This window comes from Myodes glareolus, chromosome 3 (genome assembly GCF_982192425.1).
Source record: "Myodes glareolus chromosome 3, mMyoGla1.1, whole genome shotgun sequence".
NCBI classification, from domain to species: Eukaryota; Metazoa; Chordata; class Mammalia; order Rodentia; family Cricetidae; genus Myodes; species Myodes glareolus.
Window position 1 is genome coordinate 27,894,953 of NC_142028.1, and position 25,616 is coordinate 27,920,568.

Below are 25,616 nucleotides of genomic sequence, written 5' to 3' on the forward strand. Positions count from 1 at the left end.
AAAGAGGAGGCAAGCCAACAGGTGGAGCTATTGTGACTCCACACAAAAGGACCTGGGCACACATGGATGTGTGACTATGGAGATGCGGCTGTCAGTTTTGTTTGGCCCTGAGATGGAAGCACCTGCTGGAGGTTTGAGTGGAAGATGGGATGTGGGGGAGCTGGGAAGCATATTGGCTTCCATCTCATATATGTTAAATTTGAGGTGGCCATGAGAAGTCTGAGTGGAAAGGCCAGAATCTGGGGAGAGCTCTGTGCTGGGGCTGGGCGTGGGGGGTATTACAGTGTGAATGTGGAGTCTGAGCACCTGTGAACAGACTAGGGTACTCCTAGGAAGGGGATATAGAGTGGGGAAGGGAGAGCGCTTATGCCTGAGCCTTGAGGGATCCCAACACTGGGAATTAGGTAAGGAAGAGACCTCTACCTCATCCATCTTGATGACTCCAGGACAAATGGCAGAGTGAAGTCCCAGAGGTTCCTACTGGGTTAGAAATCACCTTGAAAATCACAGTGTCATCCTTCTATCCATTCATAAATATCTTGGGGAAAGTTCATTTACAACATTGTGGGGTTTTTTTGTTGTTATTACTTTATTTTTTGAGACAAGAGCTTGTCGTCTTGTCCCACTGACCTTCAAACTCCTGGACTCAAGTGATTCTACTGTCTCATCCTCCTGAGTTGGGGGCCTTTAGGCAGGTACTCCTGTGCCTAGCTCTGGTTGTAGTTTTAAAGGTTTTCCTAATCCACGGAGTTTTCTGTATGCAGTTGCCTGCCTTGCAGATTTTGGACAAGGATGCTATTCCTTGAGCTGGGTGGGCAGCCCTGCTGATAGAACTGGGGATGCGTAGGAGTGTCCTGTTTCCAGGACTTGGGGCAGGGCTGGAGCTAGGCCTTGGAGAACAAGTCACTGAGGGGCTCCTGCTCTCACACTGCGCCCCAGGTCTGTGATGATGAGTGGCACCACTACGCCCTGAATCTCGAGTTCCCGACAGTCACACTCTATACCGATGGCATCTCCTTTGACCCTGCGCTCATCCATGACAATGGTCTCATCCACCCACCTAGGAGAGAACCTGCGCTCATGATTGGGGCCTGCTGGACTGGTGAGTCCTCCAACCTTCTTAGTAAAGACTCAGCGGCTTAGGGCTATGAGGCGAGGTGGCCAGGTGAGGAGCGAGGGTGGCCTGTCCCCTCTTTTGAAAGAGCTCTGCTGGAGGAGACCTCTGCTTCTGATACGACCTGTCGCCCACATTGTGTGGGTCAGAACCTTAAACCTGGTGGGATTTCCATCCATAAATCTACAGTGAGACTCCAGCACTTCCTACTTTGTCCCCTCAAAGAGATGCCTCTCCCATGCAGGAGGACAGGAATCTTTCAGAGGACTGTTAGTCTTCCATTTGTGTGCTTATCTTACCAGAACTGTCCTGTCTTCTGTAACAGAGGCCTGCACGATTGGGATCGTAAGAGGGACTGGGATTCTGTGGAGAGACGTAGGGGAATTATAGAACTTCATGCCACAGCCCTCAACTCACTGCCACTTTTTTTTCCCTTGGTTCCCAGAAGAGAAGAACAAAGAGAAGGAAAAAGGAGACAACAGTACAGACACAACCCCAGGTACACTGTGTATGAGGACTGGAGACCAGCGTTCTAATCCTGACTGTCTGCCCCAACCCAGCCTTTCTAGTTTCCGGTTCACATGTCACCATGGTAGAGTACCAAGTGGAGCGTCTTTTTAGAAGCAGGAAGGCTGGGCATAGCTTGCCTGGATTCCAGGTGTTTTTTTCCTGCTTAAGAATGTAATAATGTTTCTCTCGCTGACTTTCCACATGGCAGAAAGCCGGTAGCAGGAGGGGACAGTCGAGGCATCTGTGAAGATCACACACATTCATCCTGGTCTCCCTGCATGTCCCTGGGAGGACTGCCCCTCCCACAGTCTCTGCATTTCCTGTGGTTTCCAGTGTTCCTCCTCTTGACTGTGATTTTCCCCTTCTCTCTCCTCTCAGAAACTGTTTACATGTCCACTCCTCTCCTTCCTCCTCATTGTGTCTTTCCTCTTCCCCTACTCATTTTTCTTCTTTCTCTGTGTTGCTAGGGTATACCCCAGACCCTCACACATGCTAGGCAAAAATTCTGTCCTGCCTTTTGCCTTATGGGTCTTCTCCGTCCCTCTCCAGAGCCCACTTCTTTCTCACCTTTCATCTCTTTTATTTCCATATTTTCATTTTCTTTCTCAAGCTTTCTGTATGTTCTTCCTTTCCCCTTTCTATCAGCCCTGCCCTCGGCCCCACCTTTCCTCTGCTCCTCTTTTCTCCTCTCACCACCTGGCCTGCCCCTGTGTTCCTGCCCTAGGAGACCCCTTGCAGATCCACCACTACTTCCATGGCTACCTGGCTGGTTTCAGCGTGCGTTCAGGTCGCCTGGAGAGCCGTGAGGTCATCGAGTGCCTCTATGCATGTCGGGAGGGGCTGGACTATAGGGATTTCGAGAGCCTGGGCAAAGGCATGAAGGTATAGCCCCTTCCGTTCCCTCTCTTTCCCAGCATGCCTCTGCCCCTCCCTTTGACCTCTCCACACTTCAGCACCTTTCCTCTCCTGCCACCTGGTGTTGCTCTCAGCTATGTCTGTGTCTGGGACCCAGGTCCACGTGAACCCCTCGCAGTCCCTGCTCACCCTGGAGGGGGATGATGTGGAGACCTTCAACCATGCCCTGCAGCATGTGGCTTACATGAACACTCTGCGCTTTGCCACACCCGGCGTCAGGCCCTTGCGCCTCACCACTGCCGTCAAGTGAGTGTTGGGTGGGAGGTCAACTACAGAGTAGCGCCAGTGTCGCTCTTTGGTCCTAGGACATCACTAGAGCTAGCCGTACCTTCCTCATTTCACGCCCCTGAGTACCGAGAGAGGGCAGCTCACCTGTTGAAGGTCCTGTTGATAGAAGGGCTTGGACCAGAATCTTGTTTCCCAATCTGTTCCCCTCTGAAAAACTGTGTTGTCAGGGTTTGGGACTTCTGATCTTCTCCATGCTGATATATAAAATGGGACAGAGAAGATGGGAAGCTGGGAAACCTGACATTAATTCTGACTTGATACCACTTGTTTAGATGACCTTGGGCAAATAGTGAACTCTGCTTGTTTTTGCCATTTTAATCTTACTTCACCAAGTTCTTGTAAAAAATGAATGTAATGAACCTGTGCCATGAATGGTTTCAGGCCAAATCTGGGCTGCAGTGTATTCTGGGCAGTTCTAGTGGAACACAGCCTGCCTGTTTGCCTACTGTTCATGGCTGCTTTTATAGTGTGCTGGCAGGTGAGTAGCTGGGACTGGGATTGTGTATCTCCAAAACAGAGAGATGCTGGTCCTCCACAGGAAAAGTTTGCTGAACTTTGCATTCTGATGGGATGATTGAGTTCCTTAGCAGAAAAACTGTGGATTTCAAGGTTTAAGTATTTATCAGATATTTTAAAATACAGCTCGAGGAATAATAGAAACTTACCGGTGGAACTGTTATGAACTCAATGCTAGAATCCAGAACAAATGCTTGCCAGAGTGCCTGTTCTGTAGGCGTTACCAGTTCCTCCTGGAAGGCTGTTTCACCCTAGTTAGGATCTTTAGGGCAGTTGTAGGAGCTACTGCCATATAGTGGGTGGACTATACAATTTCGGATTCAAATTTCATGTGTTCTCCCTTCTCTGCCTCAGTTTCTTCACAAATTTCCTGAAGCATCTGACTTCAGATATCTTGAGATCTATAGTAACTGGGCACAATTACCAGGCTGCGGTCAGACCTGTGGGAGGGGCTGCTAGACTGTCATGAGGATACACTGTGGAGATGAAGGTTACAGACGACTGAGCATCTTGTGGGCGCTGTATGAACCCCACTATGTACTAGTCAGAGGCTCTTTTGTAAAGAATCATTTATTTTCATGTATGTGGGTGTCTTGACTGCATGTATGTCTGCATACTACGTTTGTGCAGTGCTGGCAGAGGTCAGAAGAGGGCATTGGTAGATCCCCTAGGGTTGGAGTTGGTGCCATGTGGTTGCTCTGAATTGAACCTGGGGCCTCTGGAAGCTCAGCCAATGCTCTTAACCACCGAGCCACCTCTCCATCCCTCTAATCAAAATTCTTAAGGCACTCTCATCCCTCAGGAAGCAAGAAGCCTCCTCACCCCCTCCATGTACTTAGGAGCTACATAGAGGAGAGAACTGTGTTTGGCCAAGGGCATCCCAGAAGGGCATGTGTCAATGTCTTTGCTGCCTCATTCAGGCCTAGACTAGAGACTTATTAAGGACTTGGAAACTGATTTCGGTCTTTTCCGAAGCAGGAAGAGGTCTGGTCTTGACATTTTTAAAATGAGGTTTCTTCCTTTCTTGCCTTTATTTCTCTCTCTCTCTAGGGTCTCATGTAGTTCATGCTGGCCTCAAAGTCACTGTATAACTAAGGATGGCATCGGACTTTCTGTTCTCCAGCTTTCACTTCTCAAACACTATGGTTGTAGGCTCACACCACCATATCAGCTTATGTAGATTAGGAGATCAAGTACATGCTAGGCAAGCATCTTTCCATCTCAAGCTAGTACGCCGCAGCCCTTACTTTCCTGCAGGCTACTATGTGGCTGGTCCAGCTCACTTCCCTGAAGTCATAGGAAGATAATTGGAGGGAGGTAGGGAGGTGTGTGTGTGTCCAGCTCACAGCAGAAACAGAGATGCCAATCAGAGAAGGATGTGTTTCAGAGGAAAGAGCTGTTTCCAATGTTTGGATTTCTGATCATTTAAAGTCAGATTTACGCAATTATTTGGTCAATGCTTAAATGCAATGCTTAAATGGCTCCACGGCCATTATTTGTTAGTACTAGGGCCTTGTGCATAATAGGCAAGCACCCCATCACTGAGCTATATCCCTGGTTCTATTTTCACATTTTATTTGGAGAAACAGGTTTTTATTAAGTTGTCAAGGATGCCTGTGAACTTGTTCTGTAGCTCAGGCAGGCCTTAAATTTGCAATCCTCCTGCCTCAACCTCTCTAGTAGTTGCAATTATAGACCGGTTCCATCAGGATTGGCAGAATTAAATGATTTAAACTCTAAACAATGCATTTCTTGGAGAGCCTGCCTACTCGACATTAGCCCCTCGATAGATGGTTGCCATCTTTTCTTAACTTTGTCCCTCTGGGGTTCTTGACTTTATTCCTATTTGCTGTAGCCTCAGCCTAGATGAACCGATGCTGAAATAACTGACTTTAAATAACCCATGCCCAAAGGGACCAGGGCTTCTAATTTCTTTTCTGATGGTATCTCTGACCTTGAAGTCACGTAGGCTTGAGTCCCCTGAGTCATCTTTGTCTCCTCTCTCTCTTTGTCCTTCATGCCCCATCTATTGTCAAGTCACACATCGATTGTCAAGTCCCTGACCTTGGGCATCTGAAACTTAACTCTTTAATTTCAATCCCTCATTACTCTACCCTGCGCTATTGTCTTACCTTCCTAGTTGATTTAATTCTACTTCACCCTTACTCCAGACTGGGCCACTGATATTAAACCAGACTTTTTGTTTTTGCTTTTGTTTTCTCCTCTTTCTCCTCCTCCTTCTTCTCCTCCTCCTCCTCTTCTTTTAATTACATGGTCTTGTCATTTAGTGCAGGCTGACTTTGAACTTAAGACCCTCCTGCTTCAGCCTCTGATACGCTGGAATTATAGGTGTACACTACCATGCCTAACTCAAAACAGACCGTTTTCTAGTGAAAAAGACACCATGATGTCTGTGTCATAAAACTGCAGGCTGAACAGTGGTCAGTGGTGCACAGCCTCTGCTTCTGGCTCCAGCCGTGCTGCCTACTGGGGCTATTGCCTTTCACCCTGTGACTCCTTGAAGTGTGTTCTCCATCTTGCCCTAACTTCTGCCTGTGCAAAATCCTTCACCCTTTCAAAGCTACTTTTTAAAAAATATCCTGTCCTGCCCAGAAAGAATTTCTCCTTCTTCTGAATCCTCACTTTTATTTTTCCATTTTTTCCAACTCATTCTGGGGTGACCATGTTTGCCCACAGTGTTCCACACAGAATCTCTGTGCCAGTTCATTTATTTCGCTTTTGAAGCTGGTTCAGCCTTCTCTTCCTGTTCAAATTCCTTAGAGCCTAAGTGCTTCCCAGGTCTGCTGCCTGTGCTCCATTCCTGGGCAGCTGGGCCATTTGCAGGTGATGACAGGCTCTTTCCAGGGGCTCTGAACCCATCACACCTGCTGAGAGCACAGCTTTTTCTATTAGTTCCGGCAGTCACTCTGGGGGTGCTGGGTAACACTGATGACTAATAGTCCTCTCCCCCAAACCCTTTCACCTAATACAATCATAGAGACCAGAGTCCCTAGCCCCACAGAACCATAGCCCCTTTGCCAATACTGTTTGCTCAAGAAGGATGAATCTTTTGTTCTTTGATTGTTGTTGTTTTTGAGACAGGGTCTTACTCCCTTGCTCAAGCTGTCCTTAAGCTCACAGCAGTCCTCCTGCCTCAGCTTCCTAAGTGCTGGGATCACAGGCCTCAACCACCACGCCTGACTTTAGTCTGTTTCGTGTTACTATAATAGAACGTCTGAAACTGGGTAGTTTAGAAAGAATAGAGATTTTTTTCATTGTTCTAGAGGCTGGAAAGTCTAAGATTGGTGGCTAACATCTGACGAGGGACTCCTTGCTCTATCATCCCCTAATGGAACAGCTAACAGCTGAGACTGGGAGGGGGCTGAAGGAAGAAGGGAGTGGAGGTGGAAGAGGAAGAGGGAAGGAAGAGGGAAAGAGAGGAAGAGATGAAGAGAAAGTATGAACATGAGAGAGAAAGAGCTCAAGACCCTCTCTCCTAGTCAGTACTAATCCATTCATGAGAATGCATCCCACGTAACCTAACTACATCCATTCCATCCTGACAGTCTTGCCTCATCCCAGCATCAGCTCAAAAAACCCAAAGTCATCAGAGGAGATCTGGGTGCAATGTAGGGGCTGTTATACCCCAAGGCAAATTCTTCACCTGTGAGTCTGTGCAGCTGAACAAATTAGCTGTTTTCCCCAAACAATGAAAGGATCACACATAGGTTAGACACACCCATTCTGGAAGGCAGAAGAATGAGGCAAAGAGAGAAAGCCGCCTCCAAGCACACCTTCAAGTGGTCAGGACTGACAGCATTTCGCTACACAGCCCAAGCTGGCCTTGAACCTGTGACCCTCCAGCTTCAGCCTTCTGAGTGCTGGAGTTATAAGTATACCTCATCACACATATCTAATATCACATCTTACTTTCTTTTTTGTGTGTGCATCCATGCACTTGTTTGTATGTGAACATGTGTATGCACATGAGTGGAGGCCAGAGGTCAACACCATGTGTCCTTCTCAATCACTTTCCCCCTTTTCCTTTGGGACAGCTCCTCTCCCTGGAGTGTGCCAATTTGCCTAGACTGGCCAGCTAGTAAGTTCAAAGATCCTCCTGCCTCTGTCACTCCAGTACTTTGGGTACAGGCGTGCATCACCACGCCTAGCTTAAATGCAGGTGCTGGAGATCTGAACTCAGGTATTCCTGCTTGTGTCGTGAGTACTTTGCTGGTGTAACTGTCTCCCTAGCAGGGCTAATTGGAATCTTAAGATTTCAGACTTATGAGTTAGAGCTATAGTTCGGTTGGTAGTATTGCTTGTCCTGGATCTGAGTCCCAGCACACCACAAATCGATGCTGTGTGATTTATAATCGCAGCACTCAGGAGGCGGGGACAGGAGGATCAGGAGTTGAAGGTCATCCTTGGCTACACAGAGAGTTTGAAGTCACCCTGGGTTATATGAGGTTCCCATCACAAAACAAAAGAAAGTAAAACAAAGCAGAAGCTTTCAAATAACCCCTGACTCCATGTGCTGCTCCCAGACATTCTGGGATGGGGTCAGCCAGGAGACACCAGACAGCCCTCCTTCCGTGACTTGCTGGGATCAGTTATGGAACAGTTCCTACGTGGCTTTGTCAGGCTGCTGACCCATGCTGGGAGCTCTGCAGCTCTGCGGTCTCTGGTGACTCCGCCTTCATTGCCCTAGAAGACTGACTGTTCTTTCAGCATGTCCCCAATATCGTCTGTGTTGTCTGTACCCTCATGACTCTTGGGGCTCTCTGTGACAGCGTTTGAAATCAGGTGGAAATGAACCACGCCCCTATCTCTCACATGGATGCTACCAACACCTGTGTGTACTCTTGTAGGTGATCCAGCTGCACCTGGGATGGCTGAACCATGACACTGGGGGAGGATGGAGGGAGGAGGCTCGGGATAGGAATGTAGGGAGCAGAGACCTGAAGTGACCCAGGCCTGGAATGTTGATTTCTTGCCACGCCCTGGGGCTGCCTTGAAGATCTCTGAATGCCTTTATTTTTCCAATGTCTTGATAATCAGCACCTTCCTCCTGTCTACACTGATCCTTTCATCAAAGAATCAACTAGTTGCATTCTTGTCTGCCTGTTTGCTCATTCTTTACTGTGAATCCTTCCAATCCAGAAGTTGTTTGCTTTTGAGTTATGAATGCCATCTTTAAATTAGTCTTCTTTTCATCGTAATCCTATGACTAAAGGCGCTCATGCAACTTCTTCAGATTTGCCTTTGAGTTTCTTGCACTAACTCTCCTTTAAAGAGAATATCTTTTATTTACACGTATGCGTGTGTGTTTGTGCATGTATTTGTGAGTGCCCATGGAATCTAGAAGAGAGCATCCGATCCCCTGGAGCTGGAGTCTCAGGCAGTTACAAACTGCTGAAATAGAACTGGATTAGGATCCTTTGGAAGAGCAGGGAGCTCTCTCCGCTGCCAAACAATCTTTCCAGCTGCTACCAGCTGTTCTTGTTCATTGACTTTAAGTTCTGCTTCCAAAAATGCTCAGACTTGGGCAAGACATAGCTTAATTCTTTCTTGGTATTTACAAGGATGACCCTTACTCTGGCTTTCCACGAGAGAGTCTGCCCTTTCATCTCCTCATTAGACCTCAGCAGAATGGCCTTTATGAACCATATCTCTAGCAAAATCCTGACTATGATATCTTCAGCCATCTGTAAGAAGTTCCTTGCTGGGGAGATGGCTGCATAGACTAAAGCGCTGACTACTCAAGCAAGAGACCTGATTTCAGATCCCCAGCCCTCCCATGAGGAAGCCAGGAGGTGGCTGCATCTGTAACCCTAGTGCTGAGATGGTTAGGGAAGTTGCAGTGATGGAGGCAGTGGATCCTCAGAGCTCTTGCAGTCCAGAATAACCAACTTGTGAGCTCTGGGCTCGGGAAGAAACTTGTCAAAACAAAACAAAACAAAATTCGCAAAATAAAACAAAATTTCTTCTCGCTGAATCAACAGAATCTTCTTAATCTTCCATTTATGGTGACACAGCCCGCTCCCCAGCATTCTTTTCAAAACTGCTTCAGTCTCTAACCTATTTCCTGGCTCCAAAGCTGCGTTCACAGTTTTGACATTTGTCATTGCAACACCCTGCTTCTCTGGTCCCAATTTCCTGACTTACTTTGTTGTATGACGGAATAGCCCAAACTGGGGGATTTATAAAAACAGAGGTTGATCTCTCATAGTTCTGGAGGGATGCTAAGACTGAGACACTAGTGTCTGGTGAAGGATGTCTTGTTTCATTGTCCCGTGGTGGAAAGTGCAGGAAGATGGTGAGAGATGGGGAGGGAAATTTTACCTGGTATAAATCAGGACTTCAAACATGGGCTGCAGTGGGACTCTGGATGAAGCCTTGACTGTGGCACATACTGCTTGTGTGGCCCAGTATTTCCTTCCTTTCCTTTCTCTTTCCTGATGTTTGCTTATTTATTTTATTCTGGCATTTATATAGAGCCTCACCATGTAGCACTGGTTGGCTTGGATCTTGATTTGTAGACTAGTTGACCAAGAAACCCCAGGGACCTACCTGCCTCTGTCCCCTGAGTGCTGGGATTACAGGTGTACACCATCATGCCAAGTTAGAATGTTATTCTTTTATTGAGTTACTACCATGTTCCTCAAATTCTACTTTTTAACTATTTTAGTTACATGTATGTATGTTTGTCTGTGTGTATGTGCTCCTGTGTGTAAGTGCTCTTGGAGGCCAGAAGGGGGCATCGGTGTTCCTGGAGTGAGAGTTACCCAATATGATGTACTAGGGACTGAACTACAATATCCTGGAAGAGACAAGGATTTTTTTTTAGTATAGTGAGTCATATGTTTGAAGTAGATAATAAACATCCTGTGATTACAGCCATTAGTTACAGAGATAACCAAAATATTGATTGTTGATTTATTATATTAAGCTACTTAGTATAGCTTAATATAGTAGACAGAGATACTTCTATTGCAGGAACTGAAGAATCTTTAGTAAGTTCGCGATGAATAATGCTGTTCTAAACATGTGATGTACGACGCTACATCACTGTAGCATCCTTCTGTTTGGTAATGTAGCATCCTTCTGTTTGGTAATTAGTGTCTAGGATTGTTAAACTCTATGTGTCATATACCTGTTTTTGATGCAGGGTCTTGCTATCTAGCCAGGGCTGTCTTGGTACTCTGAGTGTAGCCTTGAACTCAGTAATCCTCCAGCCTCAGTCTCAGCAATTAGAGATATGTACTGCCATGTGTGACTCCAAGTTTTGGTATCCTATCCTTATCAGAAACAGTACTGTAAGGAAATAGTGGACAGAATGCTTCATAAGCTAACAAGAACTGGAGACTGTGAGGGGTCAGGGTGCTGTGCAAGGGCTGGGGCTGGAAGAGTGTCTGGGAACGTAGCTGGTGGGTTGGCTGGGCAAGTCTTCTGGGCAGATGTCCAGTAAAGGAGATAGAACACCCCCCCATACATGAACATTATTGATAGATACCCCATCCTAACCCACTCTTAGTGTTGGATATTTTGGGGTACATATCTGACAGATATTTTACTGAACCCATGGAACTTTCACTAGGTAAAGAACTATGTGTATATACTTAATTTTTTTATGTTTATTTTTTTGAGACAGAGTCTTAGCCCAGGCTGGCCTTGAACTTGCAATCCTCTTGTCTCAGCCCCTTGAGTGCTGGGATTACAGACATGTGTTACCACGCTTGGTGGAACGGCAAAAAGAGGATGTGAAATCGTAAGACTATCTCAATGTATGTATTTTTGATAGTTCAGTTTCCTTAATGTTTTATTTGCTAAAATAGAACATGACAGGCATTCCATGGTTTACAGCCTTGGTGACGTGACTACCCAGTAGGCTGAGGCTATCTTACCCTTGTCTTTTCTACAGCAATGCCATATCAGAAAGGACTTTGCTGTGGGGGGGATGGGTAGAGGGAGGTTGATGCTGCCTTCTCTTCTCCCCTCACTCCCTCTGAAATGGCTCTCTGGTGCAGAGGTGGGAGCTCAGAGGTGTGAATCAGACTCCGGACTTCTGTCTCACTGTGTAACTCTGGTTGGCCTGGAACTTGTATGTAGATGAGGTTGGCCTTGAACTCACAGAGATCCGCAGGCCTCTGTCTCCCAAGTGCTGGTATTAATGGTGTGCGCCATCATGCCTGGGTAGACTCTAGGTTTCTCAGGGAGTGACCAGCTGCCTCTCTTCTTATGTAGGTGCTTCAGTGAAGAGTCCTGTGTCTCCATCCCTGAAGTGGAAGGCTATGTGGTGGTCCTTCAGCCTGATGCCCCTCAGATCCTTCTGAGTGGCACAGCTCATTTTGCCCGCCCAGCGGTAGACTTTGAGGGACCCGAGGGGGTTCCTTTGTTCCCTGATCTGCAGATCACCTGCTCCATTTCTCACCAGGTGGAGGCCAAAGCAGATGAGAGTTGGCAGGGCACAGGTGGGGATGACCCCAAGGAGTGACGCGGTCCAGAGGACAGTGATGTCTGTGCATGGAACGACTGTGGGGATGGAGTGGAAGGCTTTCTCTTGTGTCAGTGTGACTGAGAGCAGCTCACCCTTAAAAACCCGTGAAGTCATGAGTGTTAACAAAATGTCGCATGGTCATGTTCGAGATATGTTTACCTTCCTTAAGGAATGGCCCCGGGAAGGGGGAGGAGTGGCCAGCACGCAATGATCATGTCTGGGTCTCAGAACCTCAGTGGACACAGCTCTGACCTTGACCCCGACTCTCCCCCACAGTGACAGACACACGCATGTCCGATGAGATTGTACACAATCTGGATGGCTGTGAAATTTCTCTGGTGGGAGATGACCTGGACCCCGAGCGAGAAAGCCTGCTCTTGGACATGGCATCCCTGCAGCAGCGAGGCCTGGAGCTCACCAACACCTCTGCCTACCTCACCATTGCTGGTCAGTGTCTGTTGTGTGTGTGTGGTGTGCGTGTGTTTATGTGCGTGTGTGTGTGGTGTGCATGTGTTTATGTGCGTGTGTGTGTGGTGTGCATGTGTGCGTGTTGGGTGTGTGTGGTGTGTGTGTGAGGGGCCTTCCCCCGATTAAGCACATGGCTCCTCCTTCCCAGGATGTTGGTCAAATGCCATTTTGTTCTGGAAGGCTCTTTGGCTTTCAGATTGAGGGATGCGTGCCTGGGCAGAGGCTCTGAAAACATCTCTTTCCCTTTACTCTCCAGAGCCTGGCTCCCCTCCTCTCCTCGTTATACTTCCATGTTCCTTCCCTTCAGATCTTTGCCATTGCTCTCCTGCCTCTGTCTTTCCTGACCAGCTTTCTAGTCTTGTGGCTCTTTAGTGTGTTTATCTGTCCTTTTCTGCATCCACCGTAGCTTTAGGTGCTCACTCAGTGACGGTGGGGAGCGATGGTTTGGTGGTTCCCGGAGGCAGCTGCATCCGGGAGGGGGATGGGAAACGATGACATGGGTCCCTTTCCATTTCAAGCCCCACCAAAGCTGGGCCCCTTCTGCTGCTCATTACCTTCCTTCCCTTGGAGACGTCTTTACCTTCTTTTCTGTAACTATCTAGATTCTTTCATTCCCTGGGGAGTCAAAGAAGCCACAAGACTAGGTGAGAAGGGCAGAGAAGCAAGCGTGGCTTTGCTTACTCTACCCTGTAGATCGGAGTGTGGGGGAGCGTTTCTTCTTCTAGATGTCAGCTTAGGCCTCTGTTGAGGGATGGGGCTAACCAGCCCTCCCACTGCTTTGTCAACTGGTTGGAGCCTGAGACAGGGTGCTGCCTTGGACCTCCCTTCGCTGGCCTCTCCACTGAGCTTGTCTCCTTACTCCCCAGGGGTGGAGACCATCACTGTGTATGAAGAGATCCTGAGGCATGCTCGTTATCAGCTTCGGCATGGAGCTGCCCTGTATGCCAGGAAATTCAGGCTTTCCTGCTCGGAGATGAATGGCCGCTACTCCAGCAACGAGTTCATCGTGGAGGTACCCAGAGGATCCCTTTTCTTTCCAGGTCACCTGCTGTTCTTAGCAAGGAGCTGGGATGCACTGGACTCAGATAGATGCTTGATGGACAGGGACTTTGTTGTGTTGAAGATTCCTAGACTCATGACAGATGGAGGAGGAAGAGGAGGAGGGATTTTGAGGTGATAGTTAAGGTGATAAGGCTCACTGTTAAGCCCAGTGGCCTGTTTGAAGTCAATCCTTAGAACCCACGTAGTAGACAGAGAGAACTGTTTCCTGCAAGTTGTCCTCTGATCCCCAACACATTATGTGATATGAGCCTTACCCCAAATGAGAGATGGGTGTACCAAGTGAGCTTGGAGTGGGTGGAACAGGCCCTGGGAAGAAGCTGTTGTACCTAAAATGCCTTCCCGTTCCCTAGGTCAACGTCCTGCATAGCATGAACCGGGTGGCCCACCCCAGCCATGTGCTCAGCTCACAGCAGTTCCTGCACCGGGGTCACCAGCCTCCTCCTGAGATGGCTGGACACAGCCTTGCCAGCTCCCACCGGAACTCCAGTACGTAAGCTGAGTGGGGAGGAGGAGTGTGGCATGACCTCTATCCCTATATCCTTGGGGGGGGGGAGGGAAAGGCAGTAGATTCTGCTCTCTGTGGTACCCGCCCTAGTGATGGCCGCGAGATGACCTCTGCATCCCACTGGACTGTTAACCCTGCTGTGAAGGTGACTCCTGAGTCAGTGCAGGGCGCTCAAGCCTGGATTCACAAGGCAGTATGGTGCATAGGCATTTTATTATTCTTGCTGCCCTTCCTGCTCCCAGAGTCAAGTTAGCTGGGATCTAGAGATCTTCTGCAGTGAAGTTATTTATTTAGTGCCTACAGCACACCAGCACTACCTGAAGATGCTACTAGAGTATAAAGGACTTTTAGGAGTTATATGTGGTGGTGTATTCTTAGGATGCCAGCACTCAAGGGGCTGGGGCAGACAGAAGGGAAGCCTGACTAGGCTATGTGGTGAGATCTGCCTATTAAAAAGGAGAGAGAGAGAGAGAGAGAGAGAGAGAGAGAGAGAGAGAGAGAGAGAGAACAAAAGAAGAACAATGAGGGGGGTAGCAAAATGGTTCGTCAGGTAAAGACACTTGGCTGTCAAGTCTAATGACCTGAGTTTGAGTTTGAGTTTAAGCACTGGGATCTACATAGTAAAAAGAGAGATTGACTCCTACAAGTTGGGTTCTGACCACTATACATGTACTATGGGATATGCATTAACTAACACACACACACACACACACACACCCCAAATAAACAAACAAACAAACAAATAAATAAATAACTGCAATACAAAGAAAGAATTACAAGATAGCTACCTCCCCCTGGAAAGAGTAGGCACTATTAAACATGTAATTGTATGTTCTATGTAAAACCCAAGGACATTTCTAAACCAACACATGCCTAATGTTGTCTTTGGATGGGGTAGTCTTGCCTGCTGGTGATGCTCCTTTACTGGTGGCTCAGTGTTTGTTTTCTAATTCTAAGAGTTGCTTAATTACAGAAGAAAAAATAAAAGAAGGAAGGAGAAAGTATGAGTATAAAGAAAAACATCAGCTCTGCTTCTGTCAGATTCAGGCTACCCACCTTTGGGGCATGTTATGTGTCTACTGTATTTCATGCATCTGTCTATCTATCTATCTATCTATCTATCTATCTATCTATCTATCTATCTTCCATCCATAATTTTTATTTTATAAGATTGACATCACACCATCTTATAACCTGTTACACTTCATATTATAAAATAAGTCTTGTCTTAAGTTATTAAAATCTGAACAATGGTGGTACATTGCTGAAAGTGATCTTGAGGACCCTTTTAGAATTGTTTTTAGAGCCCGTTTGGAGGTGTGTTTACCTATTCTCACTTTTGAGACATACCTTGCTTTTGGCCCAGTAAAGTTACCCAACTTCACTATCCGTTTTTGGCGGGGTTGACTCTGGAGATTATGTCAATGTTTTAAGCATTAAGTCTACCCCCAAAGGCCACAGACTGTCACTTTTGAAAAGCAGCCAGAGGTCACAGGCTCTTTAGGCAATTCCCTGAGGAGCTCATAGCCACTGGGTCACCTCAGAAACCTTTTGTTGGGCTGGATGCCGGGTTCTGCTCCCATGAGTAGGCTCAAACTAGATCTGGGGGCCATGGCCGTGATCTCAGCCCCTTTTCTCTTTGGTTTGAGGTCCCAGGAGGGGTGTCCTTGTTCTAATTGCTCAGGGCTTCTGCCCAGAGTGCCTTGTCCTGGCTGGCTCCACAGACAGTATCATCCCGCATCCCCTTGTTCTGGAAGGGCTGCTCTGATGCTGTGTGCAATGTCCTTCTGTGACTTACATCCAGGTCAACCTCACGTCCTGCTGGGATTTCAGTGGACAGCAGCCACCTGCCTTCTTCACCTCTTCCTTTATTTTGGCCCTAGTAGGCCCAGAGTTCACCACTTTTCTGAGATCATTTGTGAGTAAGCTAGCTTGAATTCACCAGGTGACACACTTCATCCACACCTACCAAACCTGTTCCACACACTGCTTCTGACACCAAGGTGTTCCCCTCCCCTTCGCCTCCCAGGTCCAAGCATTGCTTTGCAGGATTAGGGCTTCTTGATGCTAAACCGCCCTCAAGCTGCAGTAGCAGTAGCTACTCAGAGGCCGAGGGGATGCCGAGCAGAGGGAGATGTACAGAGTAGAAACAGCTGTATCATCTCCTCCAAGGACGGAGGCTGATTTCCGTGCATCATCTCCTCCAAGGACGGAGGCTGATTTCCGTGCAGCTTTTTATGCATCCGACAAAAGAGATCCTGGGGGATAAGAATGGTCAAGAAAGAGTTTGTGACATGTGTGGAGTTTGTACTTGTGTTCTGGAGAGTAAGAGGTCTCAGGCAAGCCGAAGGAGCATGACAGACAGTCAGGACTTGAGAGCAGTTGAGGAGCAAGACAAGATGATGAAGACATTACTCTACTACCTCACACACTGTTTCACGTACGTCACATGGGGGACTCAAAAATCTCTTGGTGACTGACACCCCACATTGATGAGGACAGGTATCAATGGTTTTTAGTTTACTTAATTTTTAAAATTATTATTATTGTGTATTTGTGTGTGTGTATGTGTGAAGTGTATATGTGGGCACATGTGGCAGCGGTCAGAGGACAACTTTGTGGAGCCAGTTATCCCCTTCTGTCTGTGCACGCTGTCCAGGGAGTGAACTCAGGTCACTAGACTTGCTAGGCAATGCCTTTCCCTGTGGGGCCATCTTGTCAATTCTATTAGTGTTTAACTTTAAAGATCCCCATGTAACTCCGTTGCTCAGCCAAGTTTGGGAGCCGTTTCTCTACCTTGTTTTTTCTAAGTACCTGAAACACCACAGAAAGCTATGCAAAGAAATATTATTAAAGGAAAACGGTGATGATACGGAAGAAGAATTGAAGTTGTCTGAGGGAACACAGGGACTAACTTGGGTGATGGGTTAGAATGGAAAGGGTATTGGGGTGACTATATTCAACATACAACATGTACTTGCATGAAAAGAGCCTCATGTAACCCTGTATAATGAAATAACAAACAAAAAACAAAAGAAAAAAGAGAATTCCTTCTAAAAGTATGAATAACTCCTTCAGGGTCCATGATTGAAAGAAAGGAAAGAAGGAGGGGAGAAAATAAGATTGGCACAGTATTGTGTCCTAATATTTCCAGTCACTTGGGGCTGAGGCAGAAGGATTACTTGAGCCCAGGAATTCAAGCCAAGCCCAGGCAACAAAGCGATATGCCGTCTCATGAAACCAAACCAAACCAAACAAACCCAAACCAAAGTACCTAAAAGAGAAATAATTAGGAAGCAAGGAAGAAGGGACAGTGGTGTGAGGAGAACGAGATGAATGAAACCAGGCCTGATGTCCGTTCACATAAAATGTCTCCTGTGAGCTGCTGTGTGGTTGCAGCGCTATGGTAGAGTCGAAATCTGAGCTGGGAGCCAAAGCAAAAAGGAGCCCGAAGAACCTGTGCAATCACAGGGTAGGCACAGAAGGGCGTCTCTTCTGAGCTGCTTTCTTCATCAAGGGGTGGTGTTATGTTTGGCTGGGGACAGGGCTTTCAACTGTGTCACTAAGGCCACATGAACTATTTGCTAAACACCCCTTAATGTTGGCTGCAGTGGTTACTCAAGGCCAGAATTCTCCATGTAGATCTCATGCCGCAAGATCTAATGGGCTTTTTGAAGTCTGTTGCTAATTGAAACATTCTCCCAACCTACTGAATGAATTCTAACGAGTCAGAACTGTTGGTCTACAGCTAGAGTGTTTGAGTTTTGTCTTTTTGGAAGTCACTCCGTATTCATGGCATGTCATTTCCTTCATTATGTCATGGCCTCAGCGGTACAAATGCATCTGATTTGGCTTCCTTTTATGGCCCCCATTAGTACAAAGCCACCTATTGTGGCTTGCATTCTGAAAGTGGGATTGACTAGGCTTGGCCACAGGTGCCATCTGCTGGCAGGGTTATTGTTGCTTGGCTTGTCCATTGACCTGGGGACCTGTGAGGGGCTGTTTTGGGCACGTGCACAGAAAGAGATGCTCTGTCCCCTTTCCCCTTCCTCCTCCATGCACAGGCAGTTGAGAAATGCTGATCCAACCAGACCCATCTTTGCCTGGGAGCCAGTGCCTAGGGAGTCTGCCTGCCCTGCCCCCGCAGAGTTAGCTCTATTTGGCAAGTGGTCCCATATGGGCCGTGGGTCATGTCAGGATGTGAACGAACTTGTCAGAGAGCCATCAGGGCGGCCGCAGGGAAGTGTGTGGTGGCTGGGACAGCCCCAGCAGGCATTCTCCACTTAACCTGGTTGGTCCTGCAGTGGTGGCTGTGTGCGTGCTTGGCTGCTGGCAAGAGGGGTCTGTAGCTGGGTGTGTGGGGCTCTTACGCTGTCTCCTCTATGCTGTTCTGTTTCTTAATGTGTGAGTTTTAGGATGCAGGTAAATTTGAGGCTGGGTTGCAATGCGACATTCATGTACAGCTTGCTGGTATGACTGCTAGTCTCTGTGTGTCTGTGACACACACACACACACACACACACACACACACACACAAATTTTCAGCCACAGGACTTCCTTGGGTTTGAAGAGAAGTGTGAACCCATGTGGCAAGTAGTGATCCGGCTGCCCAAGAGGGCTCTGGGCTTGGGAGAATATCTGTGGGTTCTCTTCCTCCACTTGCTGGCTCAGGGGTTTGCAGCTCCCCTGCTTTGGCTCCTCACGCTTCTCCGCGTGCTATGTGTGTGTGTGCAGAAGGGGGCCCAGGTTGTGTTCACGGCAGCTTGTGGTGTGGCCCTCAGGGCCCATGCCTGTAGTGCTTATGTCTTCCTTCAGGGGGTTGCGTGGCTTGCCCAGCTGGTAGGGAGTTTGGTGAGCCTGCCTCTTCGGCTCTTCGGTGCTGTGTTAGAGACTCTGACATACCTCCCATTACTCCTACTGAGTGAGCAGGCTGCTAGGTGGCTGGTCCAGGCAGGCGTGTGGGCAGCTAGGGGCCTGGCTCGGATCTGGGGCATGGCAGTGTTTGTTCAGCTATGTGCCCACTCACTCCTCATTGGCATGTGCCTGTGTACGCACATCTGCTTTTCCACCATCAGCTCCAAGGTCCGTGTGAGAGTGCACGTACCTTTCTGTTTCTCACTGCCTGTGAGAGTCCATGCACCCCTGAACCTGGGCATCAGAATGAGGCTACAGGGCAGGAGGCCTGGGGGTGCAGAGGTGGAAGTCAGGACACCTCAGGGGGAGACTGGGAAGGAGCAGAAGGCCCGCAGGGCCAGGAACCTCAAGCCTCCAAGGAGAAGGGAGGTGTCACGGAACAGGAGTGAGCTCAGACCAGGTGGGTAAGTGAAGGGGCCATTCTTTGATTTAGGAACCTGTCCCTAGTCTTGGGGACAGCAACTGCTTTGGTCAGCAGGCTAGGCTGAGAGCTCTTTCTCTTCTCATCCTAGCCAATCCCTGTAACGGCTCCTCTCTTTCCCTCTGAGAAATAGGTGGTCCCTGGGGAAGGTCCAGGCAGAAAGACTGCGTCTTCAAGTAGAGGCGCTGATTGTGGATAGGTTGTGAAGCTCTTGTTTTCAGTCTTTGTCTTTTATCCAGAGACAACATGACTGCTCAAGGCAGCTCTAGGCTGAGAGCCTTCTCCACACCACCCTCCTCCCTTTGCTTCTCTCTCTTTCCTGCTGTGTCTTTGGCCCTCAAAGCAGCCTTTTCCCACTTCCTTCCTGTTGACTCTTCTGGTGGGGTCTGTTTTTCTTCAGTTTCTCAGGTTAGTCACTTCCTTGAGACCTCCGCAAGGGCTGTCTTCTCTTCCCAGGGTCTCTTCCCCTGAGCAGTCTCTTCCCTCAGCACCCTACAGCTCCTGTTCCCAAATCTCCCTGGTGCTGTGTTCACCGACTCCTTGCTCTCCCTGCAGTGGTCCCCAGCGCTGCGACTCTCATCATTGTGGTCTGTGTGGGCTTCCTGGTGCTTATGGTCATCCTGGGCCTTGTGCGGATCCACTCCCTTCACCGCCGCGTCTCGGGAACTGGAGTACCCTCAGGGGCTTCCACTGATCCGAAAGACCCCGATCTCTTCTGGGATGACTCTGCTCTCACCATTATTGTGAACCCCATGGAGGTGAGTGACTTGGAGAAATGAGGGACACATGTACAGCAAATACCCCTGATGAGGCCCAGGCCCCAGGAGAAAGCTCTTGGTATAGCTGTTGAGAGCATGGAAGGGGGAAGAGATGGGGAGGGGTATGTGATGATGTGTGCGTATATCTTCAAGGAGAAGTTCTGGATGGTGTGTGTGTGCATACGTGTCTTCAAGGAGAGGCTCTAGATGGTGTGTGTGTGTGTGTGTGTGTGTATACATGTCTTCAAGGAGAGGCTCTAGATGGTGTGTGTGTGTCTGTGTGTGTGTGTGTGTGCATACATGTCTTCAAGGAGAGGCTTGGGATGGCATGTGTGTGTGCATACACGCCTTCAAGGAGAGCTTCTTGATGTTGCGTGTGTGTGCATACACGCCTTCAAGGAGAGGCTCTGGATGGCGTGTATATGTGCATACATGTCTTCAAGGAGAGGCTCTGGGTGGCGTGTATATGTGCATACATGTCTTCAAGGAGAGGCTTTGGTTGTGGGTGAGCCGTTGAGCTCTTGTTCTCTCTGCTTTTGTCCTCTGCAGTCCTACCAGAACCAGCAGGCCGGTGTGGCAGGGGTTGCTGGTGGCCAGCAAGAGGAAGAGGACAGCAGTGACTCAGAGGCCGCTGACTCCCCCAGCAGTGACGAGAGACGCATCATTGAGAGCCCCCCACACCGCTACTGAGGCTGCAACTCTGCCTAGAGAGGGGCCTGCCCTGGGGAGACAGGCACCCAGGAAAGAAAGGGAGAGAGGCATTCCGAGAGAAGAGAGACCAAGAGGAGAAAGATCTCTTCACGCGGAGTGCTCCCTCAATCTCAGAACCCCAGCAGGCCCCACAGGGGTTGCCCTCCTCCATCCAGCCTGCCCCAGCCTGCTGCACTGGGAGAACAGAGAGCGGCTGGATGACCTTGGCTGTCCTGTAACCCACCCAGGGCGGCAAACCCTGCCAGCCATGTACTGTACTGGGGAGGGGGACATCCACAGCCATGGTTGAGGTAGGCCTGGGATTGGTTAGGAGCCTGCTGCTGTGCCCTTCCTTATTCTGTCCTGACACTGGGCCTCCCCGTTTCCTTTAAGGATCCCTCGCCTCTATTCCCATTTCACTCTGGGGATCCCTGCTTCCCCCTCTTCACAGTCTCCTCCTCTTGTCCTCCTTTCCTCTCCTGCCTGAGCAGTCCTAAGGTCCTACCGTCCCTGCCCCTTTCTCCATGGCCTGCTTCTGCCTAGGTTGTGGAGAAGGAGGAGGAGTGGGGCCCCGGGTATATTATATATAGTGTATATTTTTTCAATGTTGTCGTGAGCGCAACTCCTGTGTTTCTGTGTGCAGCTCACAGCCTTGTATGTGTGTGTGTGTGTGGCATTGTCATGTCCTGGGGTGAGGGTAGGGGATGGGTGTGGTAAAGGTGGGGACACACCCTAGGGTTTTCAAATAAAACAACCATAAAAAAAAAGCTCTAGTCTGCTGTCTCCCTAGCCAGTGGGTGGTTGTGGGCTCTCTGACCTCAGGGGTCACTTTAGGTCTCTGCGCAGGTTGAGGTGACAGGGTAGGGCCGGCTCTAGCTGTCATTTGGTGTGTGAACTCCTAGGTTGTCAGGTCCCTGAGAAGGGAAGATGGAAGCTGGGGGCGATGACTCACGCTGCCTTCTTCCCTCTGTGTCCTGGAAAAGAATAACCTAGAAAGGTGGGCAGATGCCCAGTGCACCAGTCCCTCCCCCGCTTTCAACATCCCAATCCAAGCACACTGACTCCCGGCTGGAAGGTCTGAGGGAGGGCCCTGGCAGTTCTGCTTTCTGCAACAAAGGGATCAGATGTTTGTGCTGACCAGTCTATGACTCAGGCCCCAGGGACCTCTGCTCTGCCACATCCCCTGAGGTGGCTGCTGAGTGGCCTTAGCTCTCTTCACACTGAACTGGTAGGATGGCAGATTGTGGTTCGTCCTCAATCTTTGGGACCACTGGTTCTCTCTGTCCCCCTGCTGCAGACAGACACTGTCTCTCCTGTACTGTCCCCGCTGCTGCGGACACCATTCCTCCTGTACTGTTCCTGCTCTAGGCAATATTAGAGAACCACACTCTAGTTCCTTTCTGAAGAGCCTGCGAGCGATCTAGAGCATTATCCTTTCCCTTGTTCTACGTGGTCCTTTGTAGCATCATGGGGTAGAACTGGAGTTTTCTCGTCTTCTCCGTTCCCGCTTCTACCAGGTGCCCTGGGCCTAGCTCACAGTTCCAGCCCTCAGCTGTTTGTGGATGGCTCCACGTGTATGTCTCTCACCCTGGCCTTTTTCCTCTCTGGTATTTCCACCTATCTATTGGTATGAATGCCTGGCATCTTCTGCTTCAAACTTGGCCTTTGCCCAAACTGCAATCATGGTTACCTCTCCTCAGCCTTCCCTGGCAGTGTCCTGATCCAGAAAGCTGGCACGCAGTCTAGATTTCTTTTTCTCACCCATCCCCGTGTCCACACAGTGACACAACCTTGTCATTACTTCTTCATGCTGCTGTTGTTGCCACGCTGATTGGTGCTCTTCACCTTTGACCTGGTCTGTTCCAAGAACCTCCTTCCTGCCCCTGACTCCTCTGTCTTGCTCCACTCCAGTCCACCTTTGATGCTGGGCCTTAGTGGTCTTTCTAACACACAGTTCTGCCTATGTCATTCCCTTCTTTGGAATCTTCCTTTCTGTCACGGGTTGAGTCAACCCCAGATGCCCTGGCATCCTCTGAGCCCCTCTCCCTCTCTGACTTCTCTGCCACCACTACCCCTGCACTCCTGAATGCTGGGCACACAAAGCACTGGCACTTTCTAGAGCTACGCTGCTCTTTCTTGCCTCCGTGTTCTTGTATGACTTGTTCCTTCTGCCTATCATGTCTTTCCCTCTTTGTCTGCCTGACAGCCTTGCTCATTATCAAAGAGTCCATTCAAATGTGGCCTCTTCTAAGACTCTTCTGTGTTCGGATGCGCCGTGGTCCCAACTCCATGACAGCATATTCTCTGAGGCTGTAGCACATGTATTTCTATCAAACAGATTCCCTGTATCCTCTGCAACTCGTGTAGGGCCAGGTGCACACCAGGGGCTCAAAAAATGATGCACGGAGTGGCAGGTGGTCCTCAGACTCAGAGAAGACTTCCTGGGGTGACAGAGGAGAGCTGCCCCCGTGACCCATTGGCCTGGGAAGCCAGGGGCCGGAAGGTGGACCAGAAGGAGCCCTAAAGTGTTGTTAGGACCTGTGACAACACAGTCTTCCAGCTGCTCCTGCCACCCCTCCGAAGGCCAAGGTGAAGGCCAGAGGCTAGAGAGAACTGAAAGCTCTAACTCTCCAAAGAGTACAAGAGTCTGAAGACCATGGTCCTGACTTAGTGCATCCAACTTCCTGCTCCTTCCTCTTGTCAACCTCCTGGTCCTCACTCACCCTGGATTTTAGAGACTGAGGCTTCCCATGCAGAAGGGCATAAGCCAAGCCTTACCGTTATTTTCATTTGCTTTGGATTTTTCCCTTATGCTGTGGCTGAGGCTTGGGCCTTGGAGTTGTCACTTTCAGTCATTCTTTGTAAATTCTGTACCATTACATGTCTTGATTCCTGCTCCTGATCTCTTGATTGCCTTCTTACGTGGCTTCTCTCCCTGTTTCTCTCTCTCTCTCTCTCTCTCTCTCTCTCTCACACACACACACACACACACACACACACACACACACACGAGAGAGAGAGAGAGAGAGAGAGAGAGAGAGAATAGAATTAGACAAGATGCCAGCTTCAATGATCCAGGGAAAAGGCAGCAGGCAAGAGTCCAAGTGGGTCTTTATTTTCTTGCTCAAGCTCTCCTGGAACATTCCCTAACCTCCCTAACCTCCCTAACCTCCCTTAAAGAATCTGGCAAAGCCCCAGGATCTTAGGTTTGGTTGGGCAAGTTCACCTATTTCCAATTTAATTAGAAATAGCAAGCACATTTTCCTTGGCTGGCTGCACTCAATTTTTCCTCCTGCAGTGGAAGGCTCTTTCCTTCCTAAGTCCACTCTTGACTGTGAAAATTAATTAGTTTACTCCATGATGAAGCTGTGAGTTCTTAGGAAGCCGCACTGTAGAGGCAGGTTTGTCAACTACTAGTTCAAGAACAAACTGTGTCTTTCTTTGCGTTACCAAACCAGAGCCCTGGAAACTTGCCTTGGTGTCATCGGGGCACGAGGACGCAAGTTCAGTAGAGGCGTGCCTTAGATTCACCTTGCACTTTGGGGCTTATCGTAACACTTGAGATTCTCAGCCAATCAACCCTCACCTTGGGGGCTTTGTTGGGAAGGGTTAAGAATGAGTTGGCTCCTACTCTTCAAGGAGCTGTGGAAGATCTCAGATTCCTTCCAGATTTCAGTTTTTCAGGGACTCTCTGAAGTAGATTTACTAAAACTTCCAAACTAGTCACAATGTAGATTTCCTCTGAGCTGTGTGAGGATCCCTTAGATCCTTCAAACCCCTGGGTGTTTCCTGTGGATGTCTATAAGTATACCATGAGAGGATAGACCGGTGCCCAAACAGTTCCACTGTGCACCGTGGGTACCAATTTCCTAAATCCACTTCACTCATCAGCTTGTAGAGTCTCACAACTCTCTCTCTTTCTCTCTCTCTCTCTCTCTCTCTCTCTCTCTCTCTCTCTCTCTCTCCAGCTGCTTCCTGAGAGAGAGGGGAGGAAGGGAGGTAGGTGTGAGGGTGATGGGTAAGCCCTTGGCAGGCAGCAAGGAGGAGCTGTTTTATCTGCCTCCATGGTGCTAGAGTTATCGCCTCTCTCGCGACATCATCCCGAGAGTGCTTAAAATACCCTCATGCTACAAGAAGAGGACTGGCAAAGCTCTAAATATAGAGACAGTGGGTAGGAGGGGGATGGAGACTCTGGGGTATACTGGAGCTGGCTGTCAGAGAAAGGAAGAAGCCTGTGTCTGCAGGCTGTGCCTTCTAGTCCACAAGGATGAGGGAACCTCTCTTTCAATTTTCAGGCTCTAAGACATGACCCCCATTCCTCCAGCTCCTCCTATTTCCTTCATCAGTTGGCATTTTCCTCCCTTTTCCGTGGTAGGTTGCAATGTGGCTGGCTTGGAGGAAAGGCTGCTAACATGTCTGATAGCCAATCAGAGAATACCTCGATTTGTTGCTAGGCCACCGCGAAGCATCTCCTCTCCTTCCACAGTACTCTGGAGAGGGAAAGTCAGTCCAAAAGAAGGCACAGCAGCGACAGCTTTCAGGCAACAGTGCGACTGTACTTGCAGAGTACCAAGCCCAAGGTGGACCTGAGCGGTTCACGCCACCTGTCACCGTGGAGCTGGCTCTGCCTAAACTACAGGCCCAATGACCCTTACCGACTAAGCTTCCTTGGTCCCACCTTTTCTTCTTCAAGAGATTATCTCAGGCATTTGCTAAGGTCTGTTGACAAGTCAACAGAGTCTGGTGTGGAGGAGCAAAACACCAAGGGCATGCAAGCCTATTATGGGAGGGAAGTCTGCTGAGTTCTGCAGAGTGCAGTGTCAGCCCACCTCCCAAGACCAGATAAAGCAAAAGATGCCCAGCTGATGTGAGTTGTGGCCTACTTCATCCAGAGGACAGCAGTGACAGTTCCTCCAGAAGAAAGTTCTAAGAAGTCACCAATAAGAATGCCCCATCAA

General features: G+C 48.9%; 1 protein-coding gene across 1 annotated transcript in view; it reads left to right on the forward strand.

The window, feature by feature from the left end:
* Positions 1-21,415, forward strand: part of Clstn3 (calsyntenin 3) — a 32,394-nt gene extending 10,979 nt beyond the window's left edge. The window contains exons 9-18 of the mRNA XM_048444244.3: positions 940-1,102; positions 1,560-1,613; positions 2,349-2,506; positions 2,637-2,785; positions 11,588-11,814; positions 12,117-12,287; positions 13,175-13,320; positions 13,721-13,856; positions 19,766-19,968; positions 20,518-21,415. Coding sequence (XP_048300201.3) covers positions 940-1,102; positions 1,560-1,613; positions 2,349-2,506; positions 2,637-2,785; positions 11,588-11,814; positions 12,117-12,287; positions 13,175-13,320; positions 13,721-13,856; positions 19,766-19,968; positions 20,518-20,658 — 1,548 coding nt within the window. The 3' untranslated portion in view covers positions 20,659-21,415. The remainder of the gene's footprint in view (positions 1-939; positions 1,103-1,559; positions 1,614-2,348; positions 2,507-2,636; positions 2,786-11,587; positions 11,815-12,116; positions 12,288-13,174; positions 13,321-13,720; positions 13,857-19,765; positions 19,969-20,517) is intronic.
* Positions 21,416-25,616: the final 4,201 nt, after the last annotated feature.